The sequence below is a fragment of the Rhinoderma darwinii genome, chromosome 3 (genome assembly GCF_050947455.1).
Source record: "Rhinoderma darwinii isolate aRhiDar2 chromosome 3, aRhiDar2.hap1, whole genome shotgun sequence".
NCBI classification, from domain to species: Eukaryota; Metazoa; Chordata; class Amphibia; order Anura; family Rhinodermatidae; genus Rhinoderma; species Rhinoderma darwinii.
The window spans coordinates 133,879,437-133,904,516 of record NC_134689.1 but is presented as its reverse complement, the minus strand read 5'-3'; the positions used below and the strand labels follow the sequence as shown (position 1 = coordinate 133,904,516).

General features: G+C 42.2%; 1 protein-coding gene across 1 annotated transcript in view; it reads right to left on the bottom strand.

Moving 5' to 3' along the window:
* Window positions 1-25,080, bottom strand: part of LOC142750387 (dynein axonemal heavy chain 3-like) — a 1,255,980-nt gene that overhangs the window by 306,153 nt on the left and 924,747 nt on the right. The window contains exon 52 of the mRNA XM_075859390.1: window positions 9,077-9,210. Within this exon, the coding sequence (XP_075715505.1) occupies window positions 9,077-9,210 (134 nt within the window). The remainder of the gene's footprint in view (window positions 1-9,076; window positions 9,211-25,080) is intronic.

Sequence of the window (25,080 nt, the reverse complement as noted above, 5' to 3'; positions counted from 1 at the left end):
GAAGTTAGGGGTATGTTAGTTATAAAAGCATAGCGTGTATAATGGCTTTTCAGTTCAGCATTTCTGCTAGCTACAAAAATAGCATTATTTGTTTAATGGAAAGATTTATTTGAAGACACAATAGAAAAAAAATGAAGAAAAATCTATTAACATGCAAAATATTCTACAAAATGCAATGTATATATATATTTTGCACAATTTCATCTTACTGTAATATGACAAAATGAATAGTAATAGGGCAGAAAACTTTCCAAATCTGTATGGTTACTAGAGAAATGAGAAAAAAAGACTGAAGTAAAAGGGGATTAAAAATCCTTTCACGCTACCAGTAGAGCCTTTGTTGTAACAATCACAAAAACATCAGAGGTCATCAATAAAGTTTAACGAATTCTCATATATACACCGTTGAGTCACATTATTATGACCACCAGCTAATATCCAGAGTAACCGCCATGTGCAGCACGGACAGCAGCTAGATGGGCTGGGAGTAACTCTATAAGGTGTTGGTAGGTTGTCTCAGGTATCTAGAGCCATGCTGACTGCAGTGCATCCCACATTTGCTGGAGTGTGCTTGGGGGAGGATCCATAAAGCGAACAATACGATCGAGCCGGTCCTACAGGTGCTTAATTGGGTTCAAGTCTGGCAAATTAGGGGGCCAGTGAAGTACTTGGAAGTCTTGGTCGTGCTCTTCCAACCATGGTCGGACATTTCTAGCCGTGTGACATGTCGCATTGTCTTGCTGGAAGATTCCATCTGCCCCAGGGAAGACAAACAGCATGTATGGGTGGATGTGATCTGCAACGATGGATTCATTCCACATGGATGAGTGGGCCAAGAGAATGCCATGAAAAAACTCCCCAGACCATAACGCTGCCGCCACCAGCTTGTGTTCTTCCAGCAATGGTTGCAGGGTGTCCGTTCGATAAAGCAGAAAACATGACTCATCGAAGAAGGCAACCCTTTGCCAAGCATCGGTGCTCCAATTTCGATACTGCCGTGCAAATTGAAACCTTTTTTCCCGATGCACCTTTGTTAGCATAGAAGCAGTAACCATCCCTCTGCTTCGGAGCCCCATACACAGCAGGGTTCGCTGAACTGTTGTTTTAGACACACGTCTGGCAGCCCCCTGGCTGATTTTCACGGTGAGCTGCTCCACTGTAGCATGTTGTTCGGCCCTCGCGCACCTTTGTAGTCGAAGTTCACCTCTCACATCAATGGCACGTGGTGCTCCACCGTTTTCACGACGGTTATTCCCAATGTCTCCATTTGTCCACTCACAATACACTTTCACCACAGCAGCACGTGAACAGTTCACAAACTGCGCAGATTGAGAAAAACTGCCACCCTTGACCCAAAAGCCGATAATCATCCCTTTTTGCAACTCTGATAAATCACCCCTTTTACACATGGCAAAAACGAGTGGTGTGTGTTCAGACAGCCTATTACATCTTATATACCCACCAAGCCAGCACACTACACATCACTTCCTTCATGGGTTACGCACTATGGATGTTGAAAGTAGGAGGTGGTCAAAATAATGTGACTCGTCTGTGTATTTTATTGTAAACTGTGAGATTTCAAATTTCTCACCATATATTTAACAGGGGTTTAATGGGTTAATATGATTTAATATGACTTCCAAATGAAAGGAGGGTTGGACTGACCCACTAGAGAAGAATGAGAGAATGTTCTGATGGGCCCAGGTTTGGATGTTATAGGGTGCCCCAGCTACAACAGGTGTTCTTGCTGTGGTCAACCCCATCTGAAGCTGGTATAGGCGTAGATCACCTGCCAATGGAGATTATTCTCTTATCGATGATATGACATGTGAAGAATTAATAGAACAAATAGCACATTCACAAATCCTGTGTTTACTTTTTAAGGGAGCTTCTCACATTGAAAATGCTGAAAAAATGTATATGGGATGCACGCCTATGTTGACGGGGTTAGGATGAGGTCCCAATGTATATAGTCACGATTACCCCAGAACTCACAAGGAAGCAAGAAACTATATTGCAAGTTGAATAGATTTATTCTTTCACAAAGCTGTATATCATATACTATTTCATATGTAATCAGCGTTTTTATTTGAATACATGAGTTGAAGCGACTTAATAATTACGTTTCGGCCAATCCACGGCCTTTATCACTGTCGCTGAAAATGTAGTGGAGAGTCGTATATGGACGTCTGCCAGACTAGCCAGTGTCACACGATTCACACATACAATTCTTCACTACATTTTCACCGACAGTGATAAAAGCCGTGGATTGGCCGAAACGTCATTATTAAGTCGCTTCAACTCATGTATTTATATAAAAACGCTGATTACATATGAAATAGTATATATTATACACCTTTGTTAAAAAATGTAATCTATCAACTTGCAATATATTTTCTTGCTTTCTTGTGAGTGCTGGGATAACATTGAAAATGCAGTCTGACCAGCTGGCAACATGTTATAGAGCAGGAGTTGCTGAGCAAATGTATACATATACACTACCGTTCAAAAGTTTAAGGTCACTTAGAAATTCCCTTATTTTTGCAAGAAAAGCACAGTTTTTTTTCAATGAAGATAACATTAAATTAATCAGAAATACACTCTATACATTGTTAATGTGCTAAATGACTATTCTAGCAGCAAACGTCTGGTTTTTAATGCAATATCTACATAGGTGTATAGAGTCCCATTTCCAGCAACCATCACTCCAGTATTCTAATGGTACATTGTGTTTGCTAACTGTGTTAGAAGGCTAATGGATGATTAGAAAACACTTGAAAACCCTTGTGCAATTATGTTAGCACCACTGTAAACAGTTTTGCTGTTTAGAGGAGCTATAAAACTGAACTTCCTTTGAGCTAGTTGGGAATCTGGAGCATTAAGAAGAAAAAGAGAGCTTTCATGTGAAACTCGACAGTCTATTCTTGTTATTAGAAATGAAGGCTATTCCATGCGAGAAATTGCCAAGAAACTGAAGATTTGGAACTTTTTGCAACTCATTTGATAAATATAAGTGTCAGTTTTCACCGTTTAAAAGTTTGGGATCACCCAGACAATTTTGTGTTTTCCATGAAAACTCACACTTATATTTATCAAATGAGTTGCAAAATGACTAGAAAATATAGTCAAGGCATTGACAAGGTTAGAAATAATGATTTTTATTTCAAATAATAATTTTCTCCTTCAAACTTTGCTTTTGTCAAACAATGCTCCATTTGCAGCAATTACAGCATTGCAGACCTTTGGCATTCTAGCTGTTAATTTGATGAGGTAATCGGGAGAAATTTCACCCCTTGCTTCCAGAAGCCCCTCCCACAAGTTTGATTGGCTTGATGGGCACTTCTTGCGTACCATACGGTCAAGCTGCTCCCACAAAAGCTCTATGGGGTTGAGATCTGGTGACTGCGCTGGCCACTCCATTACAGATAGAATACCAGCTGCCTGCTTCTTCCCTAAATAGTTCTTGCATAATTTGGAGGTGTGCTTTGGGTCATTGTCCTGTTGGAGGATGAGATTGGCTCCAATCAAGCGCTGTCCACAGGGTATGGCATGACATTGCAAAATGGAGTGATAGCCTTCCTTATTCAAAATCCCTTTTACCTTGTACAAATCTCCCACTTTACCAGCACCAAAGCAACCCCAGGCCATCACATTACCTCCACCATGCTTGACAGATGGCGTCAGGCACTCTTCCAGCATCTTTTCAGTTGTTCTGCATCTCACAAATGTTCTTCTGTGTGATCCAAACACCTCAAACTTCGATTCGTCTGTCCATAACACTTTTTTCCAATCTTCCTCTGTCCAATGTCTGTGTGCTTTTGCCCATATTAATCTTTTCCTTTTATTAGCCAGTCTCAGATATGGCTTTTTCTTTGCCACTCTGCCCGGAAGGCCAGCATCCCGGAGTCGCCTCTTCACTGTAGACGTTGACACTGGCGTTTTGCGGGTACTATTTAATGAAGCTGCCAGTTGAGGACCGGTGAGGCGTCTATTTCTCAAACTATAGACTCTAATGTACTTGTCTTGTTGCTCAGTTGTGCAGCGTGGCCTCCCACTTCTCTTTCTACTCTGGTTAGAGCCTGTTTGTGCTGTCCTCTGAAGGGAGTAGTACACACCGTTGTAGGAAATCTTCAGTTTCTTGGCAATTTCTCGCATGGAATAGCCTTCATTTCTAAGAACAAGAATAGACTGTCGAGTTTCACATGAAAGCTCTCTTTTTCTAGCAATTTTGAGAGTTTAATCGAACCTACAAATGTAATGCCCCAGATTCTCAACTAGCTCAAAGGAAGGTCAGTTTTATAGCTCCTCTAAACAGCAAAACTGTTTAAAGCGGTGCTAACATAATTGCCCAAGGGTTTTCAAGTGTTTTCTAATCTTCCATTAGCCTTCTAACACAGTTAGTAAACACAATGTACCATTACAACGCTGGAGTGATGGTTGCTGGAAATGGGCCTCTATACACCTATGTAGATATTGCATTAAAAAACAGACGTTTGCAGCTAGAATAGTCATTTAGCACATTAACAATGTATAGAGTGCATTTCTGATTAATTTCATGTTATCTTCATTGAAAAAAACTGTGCTTTTCTTGCAAAAATAAGGAAATTTCTAAGTGACCCTAAACTTTTGAACGGTAGTGTGTATATATATATATATATATATATATATATATATATATATATATATATATATATATATATATTTATATTTATATATGTATATATATAGTGGGGAAAAACTTGGTTTAATGCCCACAGTTGATGACCGCCGGCATGCCCCACTTACTGGCAGCCGCACAGGACACTGAAGCCTTTCCCATGTCTTCTTCCCCAGAGACGCTGGCGCACACTGCTCCTCCCCTGGCTGAGGCCCATAGGGTACGTTTGCGCGCATATCCACGGTCTTTAAGCGCACGCACCAAGAACATCACCCCTATCCAATCCCAGCACACCGAGACTTTAAAAAGAACTCTAGCCCCTTCCTCATTGTCTGAGCATCATTATGTCTAACCCTGTGTTGATCTGCAAGGGTTCCCTAGCGTTATCCTGTATCCCTGTATCCAGTATCTGTGTCCGGTGTCCGTGCCAAGTCCAGTGTCTGTGACGACTTTAGTGCCCGTTGTCCATGCATGTCCAGTGTTTGCAACAACTTCAGTATCCGTGTCCGGTGTCCGTGTCAAATGCAGTGTCTGTGACGACTTAAGTATCTGTGTCCGGTGTCCGTGTCAAGTCCACTGTATGTGACAACTTCAATATCCGTGTCCGGTGTCCGTGCCAAGTCCAGTGTCTGAGATGGCTTCAGTGTCCTTGTCCGGTGTCCGTGCCAAGTACAGTGTCCGTGACGACTACAGTTCCTGTGTCCTGTATCCGAGACAAATCCAATTATCCAGCACAAGCCAGCTTCCGATTATCCAGCACAAGTCAGTTTCCGATAGTCCGGCACAAGCCAGCTTCTGATTATCCAGCACAAGCCAGCTATCCAGGTACTCTCGTCCTAGTGACTGTCATTGACATTATCTTTGACCACCTGCTACTCCAGTAAGGCAGAGTGGCCCAGTGGGTCCACATTCGCCACAGCCGTGACACTTAGTATAACTTGTAATTTATAGATGTATATGCCCACTCTCTTTGTGCTTAAATTCCAGATGGCGGTCATATCCAGTAACTGACAGCTATCTCTGTATGCATTCTCATACTGGGAAGCCTGTTAATCACTGAGTAGGAATACCCCTTTGATTCTTAAGTCCAGAATGAGCATAGGTTTAAATTAAGGAATTAAGATTTATACTTAATCTTTTCCCACATCAAAACAATACCTCAATCTGATCTGCACCTGCACTTTAACATGCTGCCTGTAGATTTGACTGTATTTTCAATGTGTCAGATCCCTTTGAATCATTTGCGATACCTCATGTGTGTTCCAGGTACCCCAGTCTGACAATAACCTGAAGCTGTTGATAAAGATTTTCCTTTTAGCCAATTAATCACTCTCAGTTTTATATGGAAGATTTTATTTGTGACCTCAAATGAAATAAAAGACAGAATATCGTATATCATCCAAAGCAAGTGTCTTTATGAATATATTGACCAGTTATATAATGAGAATCAAATATTTAGTCAGTTATCTGCTATACTTAGCAGACTAATGCATCCACTATACAACAACAAAATGCCCAGTCCATTAAATTCGCATAGCTGAAAATGTTAGATGTTTGGCCATAGCATTCCTATTAAAGATATTAGTTACAAAAGATGTTGAAAGTAAACAAAGCCAGGGGATATATGAAATTTAAGCAATCTATCAACCAGTCATACATAGATCATGGGGTTCAAGTAATAAACTGCATACCACAAATCTAAATATATAATCCTTAATGTCATTAAAGGGGCATTCCCAACTGAAATATTAGCGGCATATCTGCCTCCAGATAGAGAATAAATGGAGAGGTGGCCACACATGTGCACGGCTCTCTCGATTCATTCCTATGGAAGTTATAGAAAAAGATAAGTCATATGTGCGGCTACCTCTCCATTCATTCTCTACCTGGATACAGCAGACAGCGGCCGCTTCATGAGACGAGACCCCCATTCTGGAGATAGGTGTGGGTCCCAAAGCTTGAGCCCGCATCTATTTCACATTTATGGCATACCGCTTTAAATGGAATGCATAATATGCCATGAAAAAACAATAAAAAGAATGTTAATGTTATGTAACTAAAGAATATATATATATATATAAAAGAGCGTATTATTTTTAATTCTGTGTCATGGGTATCTTTTAATACATCTTGGACTAGTTCTCAATTTTTCACAATTCATGGATTGCATGCCCAATTTTTTTATGTAAGGTAGGGAAAAGGGAGATCTTTACCCCATAAGTTTTCTTGATAAAGCTGACTTGATCCATCTATTATGGAGATGTCCTACACATCATTTTGGCAGGAAGAAATAACTAGATTACAAGACTGATATGTAGAATTACTATGGTATCCCATATTTTGTATCTAAAATGATAGAACTCTACAAGGATAGAAATCAGTAACAGTTGTGGCAATCACTAGAACAGTATCTGAAGAGAATTTATTAATTCTTAACTTTAGATGTCAAATAACATACCTAATTTGACAGCATGGCCATTTAAATGAATCAGATGGACCATCATGAAATAAATGATACATATCAGAAGAGAAATACATATATATCCTCTTTACCACGGATAGATCAAAACACAATTCTTATGTAAAATGGAACATATATAATATAGTGAATGATACACATCACTTTTTTTTCTTCTACTCTTTATAGAATGGGTAGGTTAATATGTGCATCTCTTTTCCTAAATTTACAGGTTGTGAAATTCAAATAAATTAAGGAAATTAATTCAGTAAAATGAAATTCAGCTTTTTAAATAATTTTGGACTAATTAGCTGGCTTGAGTTTGTCTTACTACAGATACCTTCTTGGAGCAACACCATGGAAGGACAGAAAAAAAAACCTAGGGAATAAGGCATGAGAGAATCAAATATGTCACAGTCCACACGAGATCTAACAGCCTTCCTCCACAAAAAAAGCGTATACCACAGGAAAGGAAAATTTTAACAAGTATGAGAATGTTATTAGCAAGGCAGCGTCTTTCACAGAAAATAGTCAATACACAAGGGACAGTCAGGCTTAGACTTAGCAATGGATATATTAATATGAGGCAGAAGAGAGCGATGTCAACATAGAGATTTTCATTCATTAGATAGAGTTGTCCCAAGCAAAAGGAATGGCCAGCTCTATTCCAGAAATAGGAATTTGTGGTATTAAATTGAGAAGCTTAATTAGAAAGTGACAGGTACCAAAGATAAACTAAGCTGAACCTATATTCGGTGCGAGATCCTTTGTTAATAATGTAGGACACATAATCTAGGATTTAATGGTATTTTTTTAATAAGGCAAAACATGCAGTAAATATGGAAAGCCAATATTTTCATAAAGACTGTGAAAATGAAAAATAAAAATGTGATGTATAGAGCTATTCAACCACATTCTAAGTCTTTATTACGAATTTCTTTTATCACTTAAAATATATCAAAACAAGACATAGAAGTAACAAAAGAGAAGAACACAAGAAGGAACAAGAATGGGAGCAAAAAAGGATATATGAATCCTCTGGAGATTCTAGTCCCTAGAACATAAGATTGGGATAATGTTTAAAAAATATATATACATATCTCTCTATCTATCTATCTATCTATCTATCTATCTATCTATCTATCTATCTATCTATCTATCTATCTATCTATCTATCTATCTATCTATCTATCTATCTATCTATCTATCTATCTATCTATCTATCTATCTATCTATCTATCTACATACATGAGATTTAAAGAATATTTAGGTAAAAAAGTCTACCAGGTCTGCCATCTTTCTGCTCCTGTTAAGTCCTGCCAAACATAAATGGTATCAGCGCTTCCGGAAAAGTTTGAACTTAGCCGGAACAAAAAACCATTTCTGCAAAGATTCTGCTAAAATTCCTCCACATCGATGTAAAAGACTCATCACAAGTTATCGGAAACATTTGATTGCAGTTGTTACTGCCAAGGGTGGCACAACCAGTTATTAGGTTTAAGGGGGCAATAACTTTTTCATATGAGTGATATAGGTTTACTTGTGTTGACTTTATCTTAATATTAAAATTAGTTGAATAATCTGAAACACTTAAATGTGACAAACACAGAAGAAATCGGGTGAGAGGCAAATCATTTTTCACAGCACTGTATATGTAATGCAACTGGATAAAATAAAGACTTCCTGGGTATAAAGTAAAAATAAATTGTTGTGTTTGAAATGCCCTGTTACAAATGTAAAAGTATTTAATAAACAATACTAAGCACATTGAGCAATATTGTACAACAGCTGATATTGTGTATGTTTTCTTGTATTTATTTGCATCTTGCATTTACTGTTTATTTATTATTCTGCATTCTGATACAGAATTCTGCTTTTAGGCACCAATCAGAGTATGAATAGTTGGCAGCAAAGTTTAATATGTTCTGGTAAACACTCGTGCTGTAACTTTAATTAAATACCTTTCAGACAGTGCTACAACACTTTGATGGAAGTGCTGACACATGAACACAGCTTCATTCCTGATTTCCTGTGACATTTCCACATCATCAAGAAAATGATTTGCCACCTTCTCGAGAGCATCTTCGGGCCATGCCTGCAGAAAAAAATAATGTTTATTATACTCAGAGGAAAGAAAAGAACAATCATTAGATTTGCAGCACAAATGTGCAAAAATAAATTTAAAAAAATTGCATACAAATTTCTATTTGCTTTATTTTTTTTTAGTATTAAATGTACCTACTAAAAATACATAGATAAAAGTCTGTAGTTCACGAATACATGAATAAAAGTCCTCAAGGTCCAATGAGACCACTAGCTACCGTACCACCCTAGAAACTTCCTCAATAGATCTTAAAGCAGGTGTCTAGATGTGGGCTTAAAAATTATATGTACGTCATTACATTTGGGTAATGCTTACCTGCTATTTATGTTCATCAGGAATTCCGCTGTGGACAGTCCGCAGTGGAAATCCGCAGTAGACTTTTTTTCTTTTGGCTGCTATAGCTTTCTAGGTAACTTAGTTTAGACATTGTGCAAAATAAGAGTGCAGAATTTATCCTGCGGTGTGGAATTCCCACTCCGGAGCATGCACAGTTTGTTGCCTAGAAGCAGCAGATTTTCATTGCGGATTATCTGCGTCAAGTCTGCTGTGATATACACCAGGTCTGAATTAACTGTCGAGTATGCAAATTTTGCTGCACATTCGTTGCGTAATTGCTGCAAATTTGCAGCAAAATTTGTAGCAGAACTTATACCGTTATGTCTGAACGTGGCCTTAGTTGCTCAACAGCTTTTTTAGCTCTTCTTCACAGTTATGATTATGGACTGAAGCTTATCTACGTTGTACTGAAGTAGTCTGAAAACTTCCTCCTATCTACAACATGCATTGTGGTGAGCAGGGCTGGATTATCATTGGAGATCTTGGAGCTTCAGCTCCAGGCCCCACATTCCCCCTCGCTCAGGGAGGGCCACAGCCCCCGGCAACTTCCATATTCAATTGTACCTACAGGTACAATTGAATACGACGGAGCTGCAGGGAGCCTACTCCCTTGTTCGCTATTCGCTGCAACCTATAGAACACAGGGATTGGATACCTGTGCAGGCGCGATGACGTCATCACGCTGGTGTACGCTTCCGGCCTAATGTGGCTGAGAAGGCTGGAGCTCGGTTCATCACGGGAAAGACCCGGGCTTGGTGAGTACAAGTTTTTTTTTTTTATTTCTTGGGGGTGCTATATGCAGGGAGGTTTGTGTTTCACTATCTACAACGAGGTGGGTGTATGGCACGATCTACATGGGGGGCTGTGTGGCACTATCTACAAGGGGGGCTGTGTGGCACAATCTACAAAGGGGTCTGTGTGGTACTATCTACAAGGGGGGGATGTGTGGAACTATCTACAAGGGGGGCTGTGTGGCACTATCTACAAGGGGGGCTGTGTGGCCCCATCTACAAGAGAGGGCTGTGTGGCACCATCTACAAGGGGGGCTGTGTAACACTATCTACAAGGGGCTGTGTGGCACTAATAACAAGGGAGGTATTGTATGGCACCATCTACATAGTGTGTGTGTGTGTGTGTCACTACCTACAAGGGGAGAGTGTGCGGCACCATCTACAGAGGGGTTGTATGGCACTATCTACAAGGGGGTTGAATGTCACTATCTACAAGGGGAGAGTGTGTGGCACTATTTACAAGGGGAGAGTGTGTGGCACTATCGACAGGGGTGTGGCACTGTCTACAGGTCGGTGTGGCACTATCTACAAGGAGGGAATTGTGTGCGCCACTGTCTACATGGGATGTGTGTGGCACTGCCTACAGTGGATGTGTGTGGCACTGCCTACAGTGGATGTGTGTGGCACTCTCTACAGTGGATGTCTGTGGCACTGCCTACAGGGGATGTGTGTGACACTGCATACACAGGATGTGTGGGGCACTTCCTACAGAGGCCACTGTGTGACACTGCCTACAGGGGCCACTGTGTGGCACTGTCTACAGAGGGCACTGTGTGGCACTGTCTACAGAGGGCACTGTGTGGCACTATCTACAGGGGGCAATGTGTGATACTGTCTGCCCATCCACTGTATCTAAGCCTACTGTGTCCAAAGGAAAATGTGGGTAGCACAATAGAACAAAGCACCTCCAGGGTATCTGGGTGCAGGCCTCCAGGGATCGGACTTGTAAATCCCCAAATGTAGACAAAAAATGGAAAGAGGGGCAGCACTCCATGGGTCAAGAATAAAGAATAGAATAAATTTATTCACCGATCAGTGAAAAAGATACACCGTTTCAGCTGCTCAATGCAGCCTTTGTCAAGCTTGGGTGATGGGTGAATAAATTTATTCTATCTTGACCTGCAGAGTGCTGCCTCTCTTTCCATTTTTAAGCCTATTGTGTGATATTGTATGCTGAGCTGTTGTATCTAATCTTATCATGATACTGTTTGCTGAGCGTGGTATCTAAACGTATTGTGTGACACTGTCTGCTGAACTGTTGTATCTAATCCTATCATGTCTGATAATGTCTGCTGAGACAAAGTATCTAATTCTATCCAGTGGTGTAGCTATAGGGGGTCATAGTCTTTTAGATATATATATCTTTTTTTCATTTGGGGGTGGCGCATGTTTTGGGCCTTGTGCCCCTGATCTTATAAGACCCTAACATCGCCCCTGGTATAGATACATATTATGTTAATATACATAGTCTCCCTGCCAGGCCCCGTCGCAGGCCGCAAATGTTTCCCCGTTCCCAATTGATGCTTGCACCGCCCCGCCATCACCAGCAGGCATAAAATTGAACCTGTCCCCTTGGTGTAGTTTACAACTGGTGAGTAGATAACAAACCTATGTGTAGACAGTGTAGTATTAAACAGAGTGGGGTAGGTCAAGATCACTTTTTTCAATTGGAAAGTCATTTGGGGGGATGAGCTCATACTTGATTTTCATGGTGTAATGGAAGTGGATGCTGCTATGTAAGTAAATCATGAGGTGGGGCAGGTTAGGAACTGACTAATGTGTTGAAAATTAGTGTATTAATGTATTTACTTTTTTCTTTAGGCGGCGTGAAGAACCTGACCACTCTACGTGGTGTGAGTAGATTCCAGGCTCCTTCTACCTGTATTTCCTGTGTCCTGGCTGCCCAGTGGGCACAGAACTGAACTTGTCCCTTTGGTGTAGTTTACAACTGGTGAGTAGTCAATTGTCTTATTTATAACACTGTACTAAATAGGAATTGGATGATTTATATATTGTTAGGCTGATGTCACTTTTTTTTTGTCTGGCAGTTTTTTTAGCAATTTTTTTTAGCCAAACACAGGAGTATATACAAAAGAGAGACATATCATCTTTTTCTTTATACTTTTCCGTCTTTTAGGATCCACTTCTGTGTTTGACTTAAAAAACGGTGACAAAAAACGGTGACACCGGTCTCAAGGAAATATGCTAAGAGGTCTGTCCATGGGCTGTCTCATATTTGAGTTCATCCTCATTTAAGTGAATGGAGCTGAACTGTAATACCAGACGCAACCCATGGACCGACGTGATGCTGTTTAAAAAAAACAACCACTTTTTTAGAGTCCGGGAAATATGCTGCCTAAAGTACATTAGTTTTGTAAATGAGACCGCCACTGTTGCTGAAACGAAGGTGCAGAAGTACTTAGCTGAGAGCTTTGCACCTTCGGGTGTGAGCAGCGCTCATTGTCAGGCTGAAGCCTCTCATAGACATTCAATGTAAGCCGTCTTCAACCTGACAGGGAGAGCTGCTTATAGCCGAAGATGCAAAGCTCTCAGCTAAGTACACAGCGGTGGCGGTCTCAGCACCCAGACCCACTTCTGGTTATGTGTCTATGACATTTCAAAAGTTTGATGAAAGTGTAGTTATTATTTAATGTTAAAACTTGTTTTAAAGCAGAATTTTAATATGTTGGATTTTTAACAAGAATCTGTTGCTGTTAGCAAAGATTGTACAGCTTTTCCTTAAAAAACATATTTTTTTTAGTCAGGCAAGCACTGCTGCACATGCTGTTTCTTGTACCCATCTGAATGAGGTTGCCTTGTTGGGGCAGGTGGGCACACACAATTTTATCAAATTTGATTAAACTGTGGGCCAAGAACCTAACTGTTATTTGCTTATAAGAAATATTGCAGTAATTAAATGGGTTTTTGAATCTCATCTCATACATTCATGGTATATCCCAATGATAAGCTATACATCTGATATATGCAGGAACCACTTCTGGGACATGCACCCATCTCGAGAACGCAGGTTTCTTCACACCAGTCAAGTCTTCTAAAGTGGACGGGAGGTACAGAAATTGCCAAGAGGGCTGTTTTCAGCTGTTTGCATAACTCCAATAGAAGTCAATTGGATTAAACAAATAGCATAGCGAGCTATCCTGTTGATATACCATAAAAGTATTAGATAATATATAAGACTCTTGAGTTACGAAAACAGTGTAGCTTGCTGTGCTACCCTGTGGATATGCCATAAATGTATGAGATGAGAAAACATATTTTATGATACATATTTTATATATATTGTATACTTTACATTTGGTCACTGGTGTCTCAGTGATCTCTAGCATAGCGTGTTCTTTTTAAGACACCTGGTTTAGTCATGCTTATGTTTCATGAGAGCAACCGGCCTATCCTGCAATGAGTGTAATGTTATCTGCATTTCTTTTTTTATCACTTAGCAAAGACAAACCTACACTCGCTACATGCCACCCACCATCTATGGGTACAGAAACTGGCTCTTACTAAAGAGCCTTACTAACGTCTCAAATGATCTCTTGGAGGCTAAATCGGACAGTAAATACTCTCTCCTGATTCTTCTGGATCTCTCTGCAGCCTTTGACACTGTAGAGTAGACCACAAACTCCTACTTAACATGCTCCACTCTATTGGCCTCAAGGACGCGGCTCTCTCTTGGTTTTCCTTCTATCTCTCTGACCGCTCGTTCAGTGTGTCATTTGCTGGTTCTACTTCTTCTCCTTATTCACTTGCTATCGGGGTTCCTCAGGTATCAGTCCTAGGTCCACTCCTCTTTTCTCTCTACACAGCCCCTATTGGACAAACCGTCAGCAGATTTGGCTTCCAGTACCATCTCTACGCTGACGACACCCAATTATATGCCTCTTCCCATGACATCACCACTGCTCTAATACAAAATACCAGTGATTGTCTGTCCGCTGTCTCTAACATCATGTCCTCTCTCTATCTAAAACTGAATCTTTCTAAAACTGAGCTCCTTGTGTTCCCACCATCTACTAACCTCCATAAACCTGATGTCTCCATCTCTGTGTGTGTGGCACTATCATAACGCCTAAGCAGCACGCCCGCTGTCTCTGGGTTATTTTTGACTCAGATCTTTCCTTTTCTTCACACATTCAATCACTTTCACGCTCCTGTCATTTTCACCTCAAAGACATCTCCAGAATCTGCCCTTTTCTTACTAAGGAAACAGTAAGAAACTCTGATTCACTCTCGTCTTGACTACTGTAACTCTTTACTAGTTGGTCTTCCCCTCACTAAAGTCTCCCCTCTCCAATCTATCCTTAATGCAGCAGCCAGGCTCATATTTATGACCAACCGCTACACCAGCGCCTCTACTCTGTGCCAGTCACTGCACTGGTTGCCCATCCCCTTCAGAGTAAAATTCAAACTTATTACTCTTACCCACAAAGCTCTCCACAGTGCTGCACCTCCTTACATCTCCTCCCTCATCTCTGTCTACCACCCTACTCGGGCTCTACATTCTGCCAACGACCTTAGATTAAAATCCTCCATAATCCGAACCTCCCAGTCCCGTCTCCAAGGTTTTTCTTGTGCTGCACCAGTCCTCTGAAATGTGCTACTCCAAGACAATCAGATTAATTCCCAATATCCACAGTTTTAAATGTGCCCTAAAAAACACATCTTCTTAGACAGGCCTATAACATTCCCTAATCTGACTCCTTTCCATGGCCCCCTTTTAGATTAGTCATCAGAATAAGATTCCCTCACACTCCTTCTCTTCTTGTCCGTCATACACGGATACTGGCTGGTGACCGGCTCATGCAGCTTTATGTTACCACCCCAGGGCCGCCATCAGGGGGGTATTAGGGGTACTTCTGTAAGGGGCCCGGCCAACCCTAATTGAAAGGGGGGCCCGGCCACTGCCACGACTTGCATTTGGTAGAAAAAACAGGCCCCTGCAATGGGGTCTGTTCTTTTCACCAAAGTAATGTCGTGAGCTGCGGGCCCCCCTCTCGTCGTGGGGGCCGTTAAACACCGCCCGCTTGCGCGTGCGCCCGCACGCTCGTGCGTGCCCGCGCTCATAACCACGAGCGCCGGAGCGCACACCCGCGAACGAGACACCGACGGGCACACAAGGACAGCGACGCAGAGACAGCTTACCTGGGCCGCCTCCTCCTCCTAAGCCTTGTCTTCCTCCTCATAAGCCTCGTCCTAAGCCTCGTCCTCCTCCTAAGCCTCGTCCTCTTTCGGCCTCCTCCTCCTCTGCCTCCTAAGCCTCCTCCTCTGCCTCCTCCTCCTCTGCCTCCTCCTCGTCCTCCTCCACCTCCCAAGCCTCGTCCTCCTCCGCCTCCTACTTCTCCTAAGCCTCGTCCTCCTCCGCCGCCTCGGCCTCCTCTGCCTCCTCCGCCTAGGCCTCCTCCGCCTCCTCCTCCGCCTCGTCCTCCTCCGCCTCCTCCTCCTCCGCCTCCTAAGCCTCGTCCTCCAACGCCTCCTCCTCCTAAGCCTCATCCTCCGCCTCCTAAGCCTCGGAGTCGTCCTCCTCCGCCTCCTAAGCCTTGTCCTCCTCCTCCTAAGCCTTGTCCTAAGCCTCGTCGTCGTCGTCCTCCTCCTCCTCATCCTCCTAAGCCTCCTCCTCCTAAGCCTCCTCCTCCTCCTCCTCCTAAGCCTCGTCCTCCTCCTCCTAAGCCTCGTCCTCCTCCTCCTAAGCCTCGTCTTCCTCCTCCTAAGCCTCGTCCTCCTCCTAAGCCTCGTCCTCCTTCTCCTCCTAAGCCTCGTCCTCTTTCGGCCTCCTCCTCCTCTGCCTCCTAAGCCTCCTCCTCCGCCTCCTCCTCCTCCTAAGCCTCCTCCTCGTCCTCCTCCACCTCTTAAGCCTCGTCCTGCTCCGCCTCCTACTTCTCCTAAGCCTCGTCCTCCTCTGCCGCCTCGGCCTCCTCTGCCTCCTCCGCCTAGGCCTCCTCCGCCTCCTCCGCCTCGTCCTCCTCCGCCTCCTCCTTCTCCGCCTCCTAAGCCTTGTCCTCCACCGCCTCCTCCTCCTAAGCCTCGTCCTCCGCCTCCTAAGCCTCGGAGTCATCCTCCTCCGCCTCCTAAGCCTCGTCCTCCTCCTCCTAAGCCTCGTCCTAAGCCTCATAGTCGTCGTCCTCCTCCTCCTCCTCCTAAGCCTCCTCCTCCTAAGCCTCCTCCTCCTCCTCCTAAGCCTCGTCCTCCTCCTCCTAAGCCTCGTCCTCCTCCTCCTAAGCCTCGTCTTCCTCCTCCTAAGCCTCGTCCTAAGCCTCGTCCTCCTCCTAAGCCTCGTCCTCCTCCTCCTCCTAAGCCTCGTCCTCTTTCGGCCTCCTCCTTCTCTGCCTCCTAAGCCTCCTCCTCTGCCTCCTCCTCCTCCTAAGCCTCCTCCTCGTCCTCCTCCACCTCCTAAGCCTCGTCCGCCTCCTACTTCTCCTAAGCCTCGTCCTCCTCCGCCGCCTCGGCCTCCTCTGCCTCCTCCGCCTAGGCCTCCTCCGCCGCCTCGTCCTCCTCCGCCTCCTCCTCCTCCGCCTCCTAAGCCTCGTCCTCCACCGCCTCCTCCTCCTAAGCCTCGTCCTCCGCCTCCTAAGCCTTGGAGTCGTCCTCCTCCGCCTCCTAAGCCTCGTCCTCCTCCGCCTCGTCCTCCTAAGCCTCCTCCTCCGCCTCCTAAGCCTCGTCCTCCTCCTAAGCCTCGTCCTCCTCCGCCTCCTAAGCCTCGTCCTCCTCCACCTCCTAAACCTCGTCCTCCTCCTCCGCTTCGTCCTCCGCCTCGTCCTCCTCCTCCACCTCGTCCTGCTCCGCCTCGTCCTCCTCTGCCTCCTAAGCCTCGTCCTCCTCCGCCTCCTAAGCCTCGTCCTCCTCCGCCTCGTCCTCCTAAGCCTCCTCCGCCGCCTTGTCCTCCTCGTCCGCCTCGTCCTCCTCCGCCTCGTCCTCCTCCGCCTCCTAAGCCGCCTCCTCCTCTTCCTCCTCTGCCTCGTCTTCCTCCGCCTCGTCTTCCTCCGCCTCGTCCTCCACCTCCTCCTCCGCGTAGCTGCGTAAGGAGAGGGGGAGGAGTCCAAATGTAGCGCGGCAGGCGTTCTACAATCCACGCCATTTTCTGGAGCCTCGCTGGCAGTGAAGGACTGGACGTCTGGACCGAAGACATCGCCTGGAAGACAACGCCTGACAACGAGGACTGGAGTGGGAGCCAGCAGCTCTTCTGACACAGTGAGTAAAGTGTCTCAAAGTGCTGATTATGTATGGCCCTGTTCACACAGTGTATTTTGCAGGCAGAAAAAATCTGTCTCAATATTCCTTAAAGAATTTTGAGGCAGATTTTGACCTGCCCACACTATCTTGCTGCGTTTTTTGCCTGCGGCGATTGAGGACAGCAGACAAAAAACGCAGCGAAAAATGCATTTTCTGCCTCCCATTGATTTAGATGGGAGGTCAGAGGCGGAACCGCGGCAAGAAAGGACGTGCTGCTTTTTATTTTTTCCGCGACTGGCTCCCATTGATTTCAGATTAAATCAATGGGAGGCGGTTTTGGATGTTTTTTGGCCCTGATTCCGACGCAGTGCCCGAGTCAATATCAAGGCCCAAAAACTCTGTGAACTGGGCCTTATTGTTAGGGTAGGAACACACTAGGCGTGAACACTGCGGATTTTATGCAACACATTTTATTGTGGATAATCCGCAGCATATTACAGTCGCAGCAGAGTGGATGAGATTTGAACAAATCTCATCCACACGCTGCAAAAAAAGTTGACCTGCAGTGTGTTTTTTTAAGCCGCAGCATGTCAATTTATGCTGCAGAATTGCTGCTCCTCTGTTGCGGAAATGCTGCGGTTCTGCCGCAAAAATCACAAATGAGAAAAAAAAAAGTTTTTTTTTTTAATTTATAAAAAAGTTTAGACTTACCCCGGCCGTAGTCCTGGTGACGCGATCCTCTATTCTTAGCGCAGCCCGGCCTCCTGTCATGACGTTTCATCCCATGTGACTGCTGCAATGAAGTGAATGTGAGGAGGCTGCAATACTCTGAATTGCACTACATCTGTGTCAACGATTCTCAGAGAGCAAGTAGAAATGAAGGTGTAGCATGATATAGTGCTGGACGGAGTACCGTTAACAGGCGGTGCCACGGTAGGGGGGCCCAGAAAATTTAGCTGTATGGGGCCCTGAAATTCCTGATGGCGGCCCTGTACCACCCCATGTGTATAAAAAATGGCCGGACCATTGTACAGAACAAACACTGTTACACTTTGTGTCTCCCTTATTTCCTCATAGATTGTAAGCTCTTGCGAGCAGGGTCCTCACTCCTCTGGTTTGAATTGTAAATTAACTTTGTCACTATGTAATATCTGATATTGTTTGTTTCATGTTCCCTCTAAATTGTAAAGTGCTGCGTAATATGTTGGCGCTATATAAATAAAGATTATTATTATTATTACTTTTATTACAGAGCGAAGAATAATGGACATCAAATGTAAGTCACTGCTTTTAATGTTTAACTTAGTGGACTTTTAATATCTCTCTGCCACTCTGGCTTCTATTTTGTGGGGCACAGTTTATAATACGTTGTACTAAGCTTGAAATGCCTAGAAGCATTGTCATGGAGAACCCTGTGTTAGTTGGGTGGGGGGCACCATCATAAATAACTGCTCCATACTGCTAGCAGTCTTAATCTGGCCCTGGTGGTGAGCTCATGCATTATAACATGCTCACCAGGAACAGTGCTTGAAGAGGTGATTTCCATTACAACAAGAACTGATTAGGAAATACTATAAACAAAACACAATTATATCATCTAAACTATTAATAGGAAATAGAATAAAGGGTAACTAACCATATTTTGAATGACCCTCCGTATGGGTGGAAGCTAGTATACCCTCTTGCCAGTAGTACACCAAACCCTTGCTTGTACCACATACATGCCTTTTGTTTCATCGAACCCTCCTTATCCTGTGAGAGGCCTGTCAGCACCATCTTGCTACATCCCGTATCGTGGGCTATCTTTTGGGCTACACATAGTAACTGCTGGTGACAATGCCAAATAATTTGTGTACTACATTCACGGGCAGCATGGTCACCGGAAAAAGCAGTTTTTCATCATTATTAGATTAAATATACTGTATTCTTCGGACTATAAGACGCACCTAACTATAAGACGCACCCAGGTTTTAGACAACAGAAAATAGGAAAAAATATTCATATTTTACAAAGAAAAAACTATTGGTTAAAAAAAATAATTTGTTCAGTTTCACCAAGCCATAACTTATATTTTTCCATCGTTTGAGCGGTGTGAGGGCTTAGTTTTTGCGGGACGAGCCATAGTTTTTATTAGCACCATTTTTTTGGTACATACGATTCTTTTATCACTTTTTATTTCATTCTTTTTAGCGCTATGGTGACCAAAAGACAACGATTCTGGGATTTTAAATTAAAAATATTTACGCCGTTCACAGTGTGAGTCAAATAATGCTATATTGTAATAGTTTCGGACTTTTACAGACGCAGCGATACCAATTTTTTTATTCTTTTTTTATTTTTACATTGTGCTTGGGGAAAAATGGGAAAAGGTTTTTTTTTAACTTTGAATTTTTTTTTACACTCCTGAAAATGTATCTAGCTTCTTTTTTTTTTACACATTTTATTAGTTCCCCTAGGGGACTTGAACCAGCGATCATTAGATCGCTGGTATAATACACTGCAATACATGGATGAGTTACACAAACAGCGTTACTCGCTGAGCTACACTGTTTCTGTAACTCCCATAGTAGTGAATGGCAGTTACAGAAGCAGCGTAGCATGCTACGCTGTTTTTGTAACTACTATTCAGTTCTATGGGAGTTAGGGAAACTGCATAGCTCAGCGAGTAACGCTGTTTGTGTAACTCAACCATGTAACCAGGAAGTGGCCAGAAGACGGCAGAGCCGGCTAAGATAGAACGGGGCCCTGTTCTAGAGAAAAATGCGGGTCCCTAAGGTGGGACCCGCATCTATCTGACATTTATGACATATCAACAGGGAAAAGCATGGGAAAACCACTATAAATTCTGCGGTCGCTATTGACCACGGCATTTAACTAGCTAAATGGCCAGGAACTGTGCCATCACTGTTCCTAGTCGTTAGTGCAGCGTGTCAGAAGCTGACACCTGCAGTGTATGGAGCGGGAAGGGGCTAAGTAAGGAACGGTCAGGGGGCCCAGCGCTGCGAGTAAGTATATCTCTTGTCAGTTTGGATATTTCCTGGGTTAAAAAGTAACAAGGTATCAGAAAGTTGGGTAAAACACATCGACAATATTACGTAGGAATAACTAGGCTAGCTAAAACAAACCATACAGTAAGTAAGGCAAGGAATGAGAAAGCTGGTTAAAACATACCCAGAAGTTCTATCCTCAATGAACATTTTCCTATTATACTTTTTAGTGGAAATAGTAAACAAGATATGAATTTCTTATTCTTTTAAAATATATAATAGTATAATACACAAAAGATGTTTAGTATAATATTTTGTCATACAATACAATAGGTGTTTAGCAACTGTCATGCATGATAGATTATAAACATAGGAAAACCCTGATTGTGGATGATAAATTTAAAATAAAAATTGCCATGAAAAGTAATACATTAACCCTTTCATGAGCAAGGGTCATTGATACCCCTGTGTCCAGGTCAAATTTGTAATTTCTGATATGCACTTCTTTAAACGATAATATCTTTGCAACCGCTTTGAATATCCTAACAATTTTTACTTTGTTTTTTTACAAGACTTATGAGGCTTTAATTTTCTAGATTAGTTTAATTAATTCCATGCTTTAATTTTTTATTATGAGCAGACAAATCAAGCTTGAGAAAGGTTCAGGTGTGAACCGAAACGTTGCTCACTCTTCCACCTGGTGGTGAATAAACCAACATCTCCCTAACGCTGAAGTCCTGGTGCTGTTACTTGTTCTCTGTCTTTGGTATATATATATATATATATATATATATATATATATATGTATATATGTATATACAGTATATATATATATATATATATATATATATACATACACACATATATTTTTATATATATATATATACACACACACATATATATATATATATATACACACACATATATATATATAAATATATATATACATGCACAGACTGTTGCTGCTCTGTAACAGTTAGGTCTCCCACACACGAGCATGTTTGGTTCGTGATATATCGGCCGCATTTCCCAGACCAAACGCACTGCAGGGAGCTGGGCTCCTAGCATCATAGTTATCTATAACGCTAAGTGTCACTGCCTCGCTGCGGGACAACTGTCCCGTACTGAAAACATGATTACATGACATCGCATCCTGGCTGGAGGCAATGTCTATTCACTCTCAAGACACTTCAGTAAAGTTAATATGGGTGTATGTGACAGCAGAGCGTGATCTCGCGTGATCACGCTGTGCTGTGAATACAAATGGACATGAATGTAGAGGTGTATGACGCTGATTGCTTATCGTCGTACACATCTCTTTACAATGCCCACTTGGTAAAAAGTTAAAAACATTAAGAAACTAATTAGCATAAATCTAAAATTGCTCATAACTTGCTCAAAAATGATTGTTTTTCAAAATAAAAAACACTGTTGTTATCTACATTACAGCACCGATCAGATTATAGATAGATAAGCTCTAAGCATATATTGGTTACAGGCTAGGTAAAGTTTGGAGAACCAACTTCCCCCCATATTACATCAAATAGACTGCTCCATAATTATAGAACCATACCGAAGAAAAAGAGCTATAGCGTCTGAGTATACAAGAATGTATAAATGTTATTAATAGAAAATAACATACATTTAAAAACACATCATAAGAAGACTCTAGTACTAATACCGTGGTACACAATACAACACAGGACAAAATTAGATAGCAGAGTGGTATATTAGGGCAGACCCATATTCACTACCCATACAATAAAGTATACAGAGTATCTCATCCAAATGGATCATATACTGATGGTTCTCAAAGTCCTAATGTTTATGTGGCAACAATGGATATATACCTGGCCAAAATATAGTGACATAGGGAAAATCAGTAATTGTATGGTGAGCAGTTATAGTGATGCTGTCTTACCCATTAAAAAGTGAGAGTCTCACGATATGTCCGTGCTGAGAGGTCCACAGTACAACCCCAACGCGTGTTTCGCTATCTTTGGTTGCTTCCTCAGGGGGAACATAAACATTAGGACTTTGAGAACCATCAGTATATGATCCATTTGGATGAGATACTCTGTATACTTTATTGTATGGGTAGTGAATATGGGTCTGCCCTAATATACCACTCTGCTATCTAATTTTGTCCTGTGTTGTATTGTGTACCACAGTATTAGTACTAGAGTCTTCTTATGATGTGTTTTTAAATGTATGTTATTTTCTATTAATAAAATTTATACATTCTTGTATACTCAGACGCTATAGCTCTTTTTCTTCGGTATGGACCGATCAGATTATGTAGGAGATAGGGCATTTATAATGTGGTGACAGAGCCTCAAGAACTCAATCTCCTGAACTGTTTAGAGGGGTTTTTCCTAGAGCACCTAGATTACCAGGGATATTATAGTAATACTACCATTAACATCTAAACTACCATATGTAAAAATGTGTGATATCATATACGAAGAAAGTTGGCAAAACTATTATAATCAGAGTGAATAGAAATGGGAAGGGGGGACAGGGATTTCGCCATTTCTGTTATGGGCATCAACACACATGGAGACCGAACCTTTAAAAATCCTTTTGCTCCTGGTGCCCAAGAAATATTTTCCAGAAACAGTTTTCTCTATGACAATTATGGTGAGGCTCGACCTTTATATGACATTGCCTATATAATAAGCAAATGCTAAAACTTGCATCTTTAAATACCTTCATTAAATTTTTGGTGTCTTCAGTTACTTTTCAGTTTCTGCAAATTCTTGCTGTTATATTAAAACTGTCAACAAGATGCCGCTGATGGATCTGCCATTCTTATTTTCTATTAATATATATATATATATATATATATATATATATATATATATATATATATATATAATATAAATCTATAATGATGTATTGTAGTGTCTGAGCTGTGGTTCTGAATGGTTCATTAACATCATACTCCCACTGCCCCATGCAGGCATTGTGTATTGTATTTTACTAAGACATTTTAGACGTGTATATGATAATGAGCTGAGCTGCGAGTTGATGTAAGGTACACAAGTCATAACTAGAATGGAAAGAGATCCATTAACAGAAGCTAGCCCATTTATAGTTTTTATGTTGCAACAGATTTTTACTACACTGGGTAGAGGAAAATCAAATAAAAAATATCTGGAAATAGCAAGGTACCATTAACATATTTTACAAGAACGTTACATTTTACATTTGCTGACTATTGGTTAATGGTAGTCAAAGATTGAACCTTCCTTTAAAAGTATTGCAATTCAAAGAATTTCAAACCAATATATAGTCATTAGAAAATTTTGCCCTTTATTGGCTTCACACAATTAAAGATCTACAGATGTGCCCTCCCTTACTTTTCAACTAAATCCGGCATAAAAGAAATCACAGAAAAAATCAGCTAATCAAAAATATTACACAGTAAAACGTGACCTTTAATTAATATATTGGGATAAAAAAGGGAAAATGATTATTTCTCCAAATAATAATGCAAAAAATAAAAGGGTGAGGGGAAAGGTTTTTTCTTTTGTTCATTGAGTTGAGAGAGCAAGAAAACCAGCTGTCCCTGATATACCCTGTCGGGTCACCCTTCTCAGTCGGAGTAATGCCCCAGGCAGTGGCGTAGCTATAGGGGTCGCAGCAGTCGCAATTGCGACCGGGCCCTGAAGCCAGGGGGGCCCATCGCCCCCCGGCACTACAGCGGGCCCCCGTTACTATAGTGACTTACAGTACTTACCCGCCTGGTTGCGGAGTGCAGCGAAGGGCCTGACGTCACAGCGATGTGCACACCACATGACGTCACACCGCTATGCGCCGCGAACAACATCCCGACCCTGGATAGAGTCAGGACAGGACCTCCACAGCGGCTGAAGAGGAGGGTAAGATTAATATCCCTGCCTGCTGAAGCTGATAGGTCGGGGTCCGACTCCCGGGACCCTGCCAATCAGTTGTTTTGAAGGGGCCGCAGCGCTGTAGTAGGCTTAGTTAGATACAGGGGTCCAACAGACAGTATCACACATGGGCCCTTTATCTAAGCCTACCACATGTGTTACTAATAGTTTTTTTGTGTTTGTGTTTTTTTACAGGTTCGGTCGGTGGACTACGTCGGATTCGAGGACTACTTCGATGACGGCTTTTTTTGTTATCAATAAAATGGTTAAAGAGGCTCGGTCACCAGATTATAAGTGCCCTATCTCCTACATAATGTGATCGGCCCTGTAATGTAGATAACAGCAGTGGTTTTTATTTTGAAAAACTATCATTTTTTAGCAAGCTATGAGCTAGTTTAGATTTATGCTAATGACTCTCAATGGACAACTGGGCGTGTTTTTACTTTTTACCAACTGGGTGTTGTACAGAGGAGTGTATGAGGCTGACCAATCAGTGACTAATCAGTGTCCTACACTTCTCATTGTTCCAGCCCAGCTTCTTTCACTGCACAATCACACTGTGCTGTGGATCATGCTGGAACAATGAGAAGTGTATGACGCTGATTGGTCACTGATTGGTCAGCCTCATACACTCCTCTGTACAACACCCAGTTGGTAAAAAGTAAA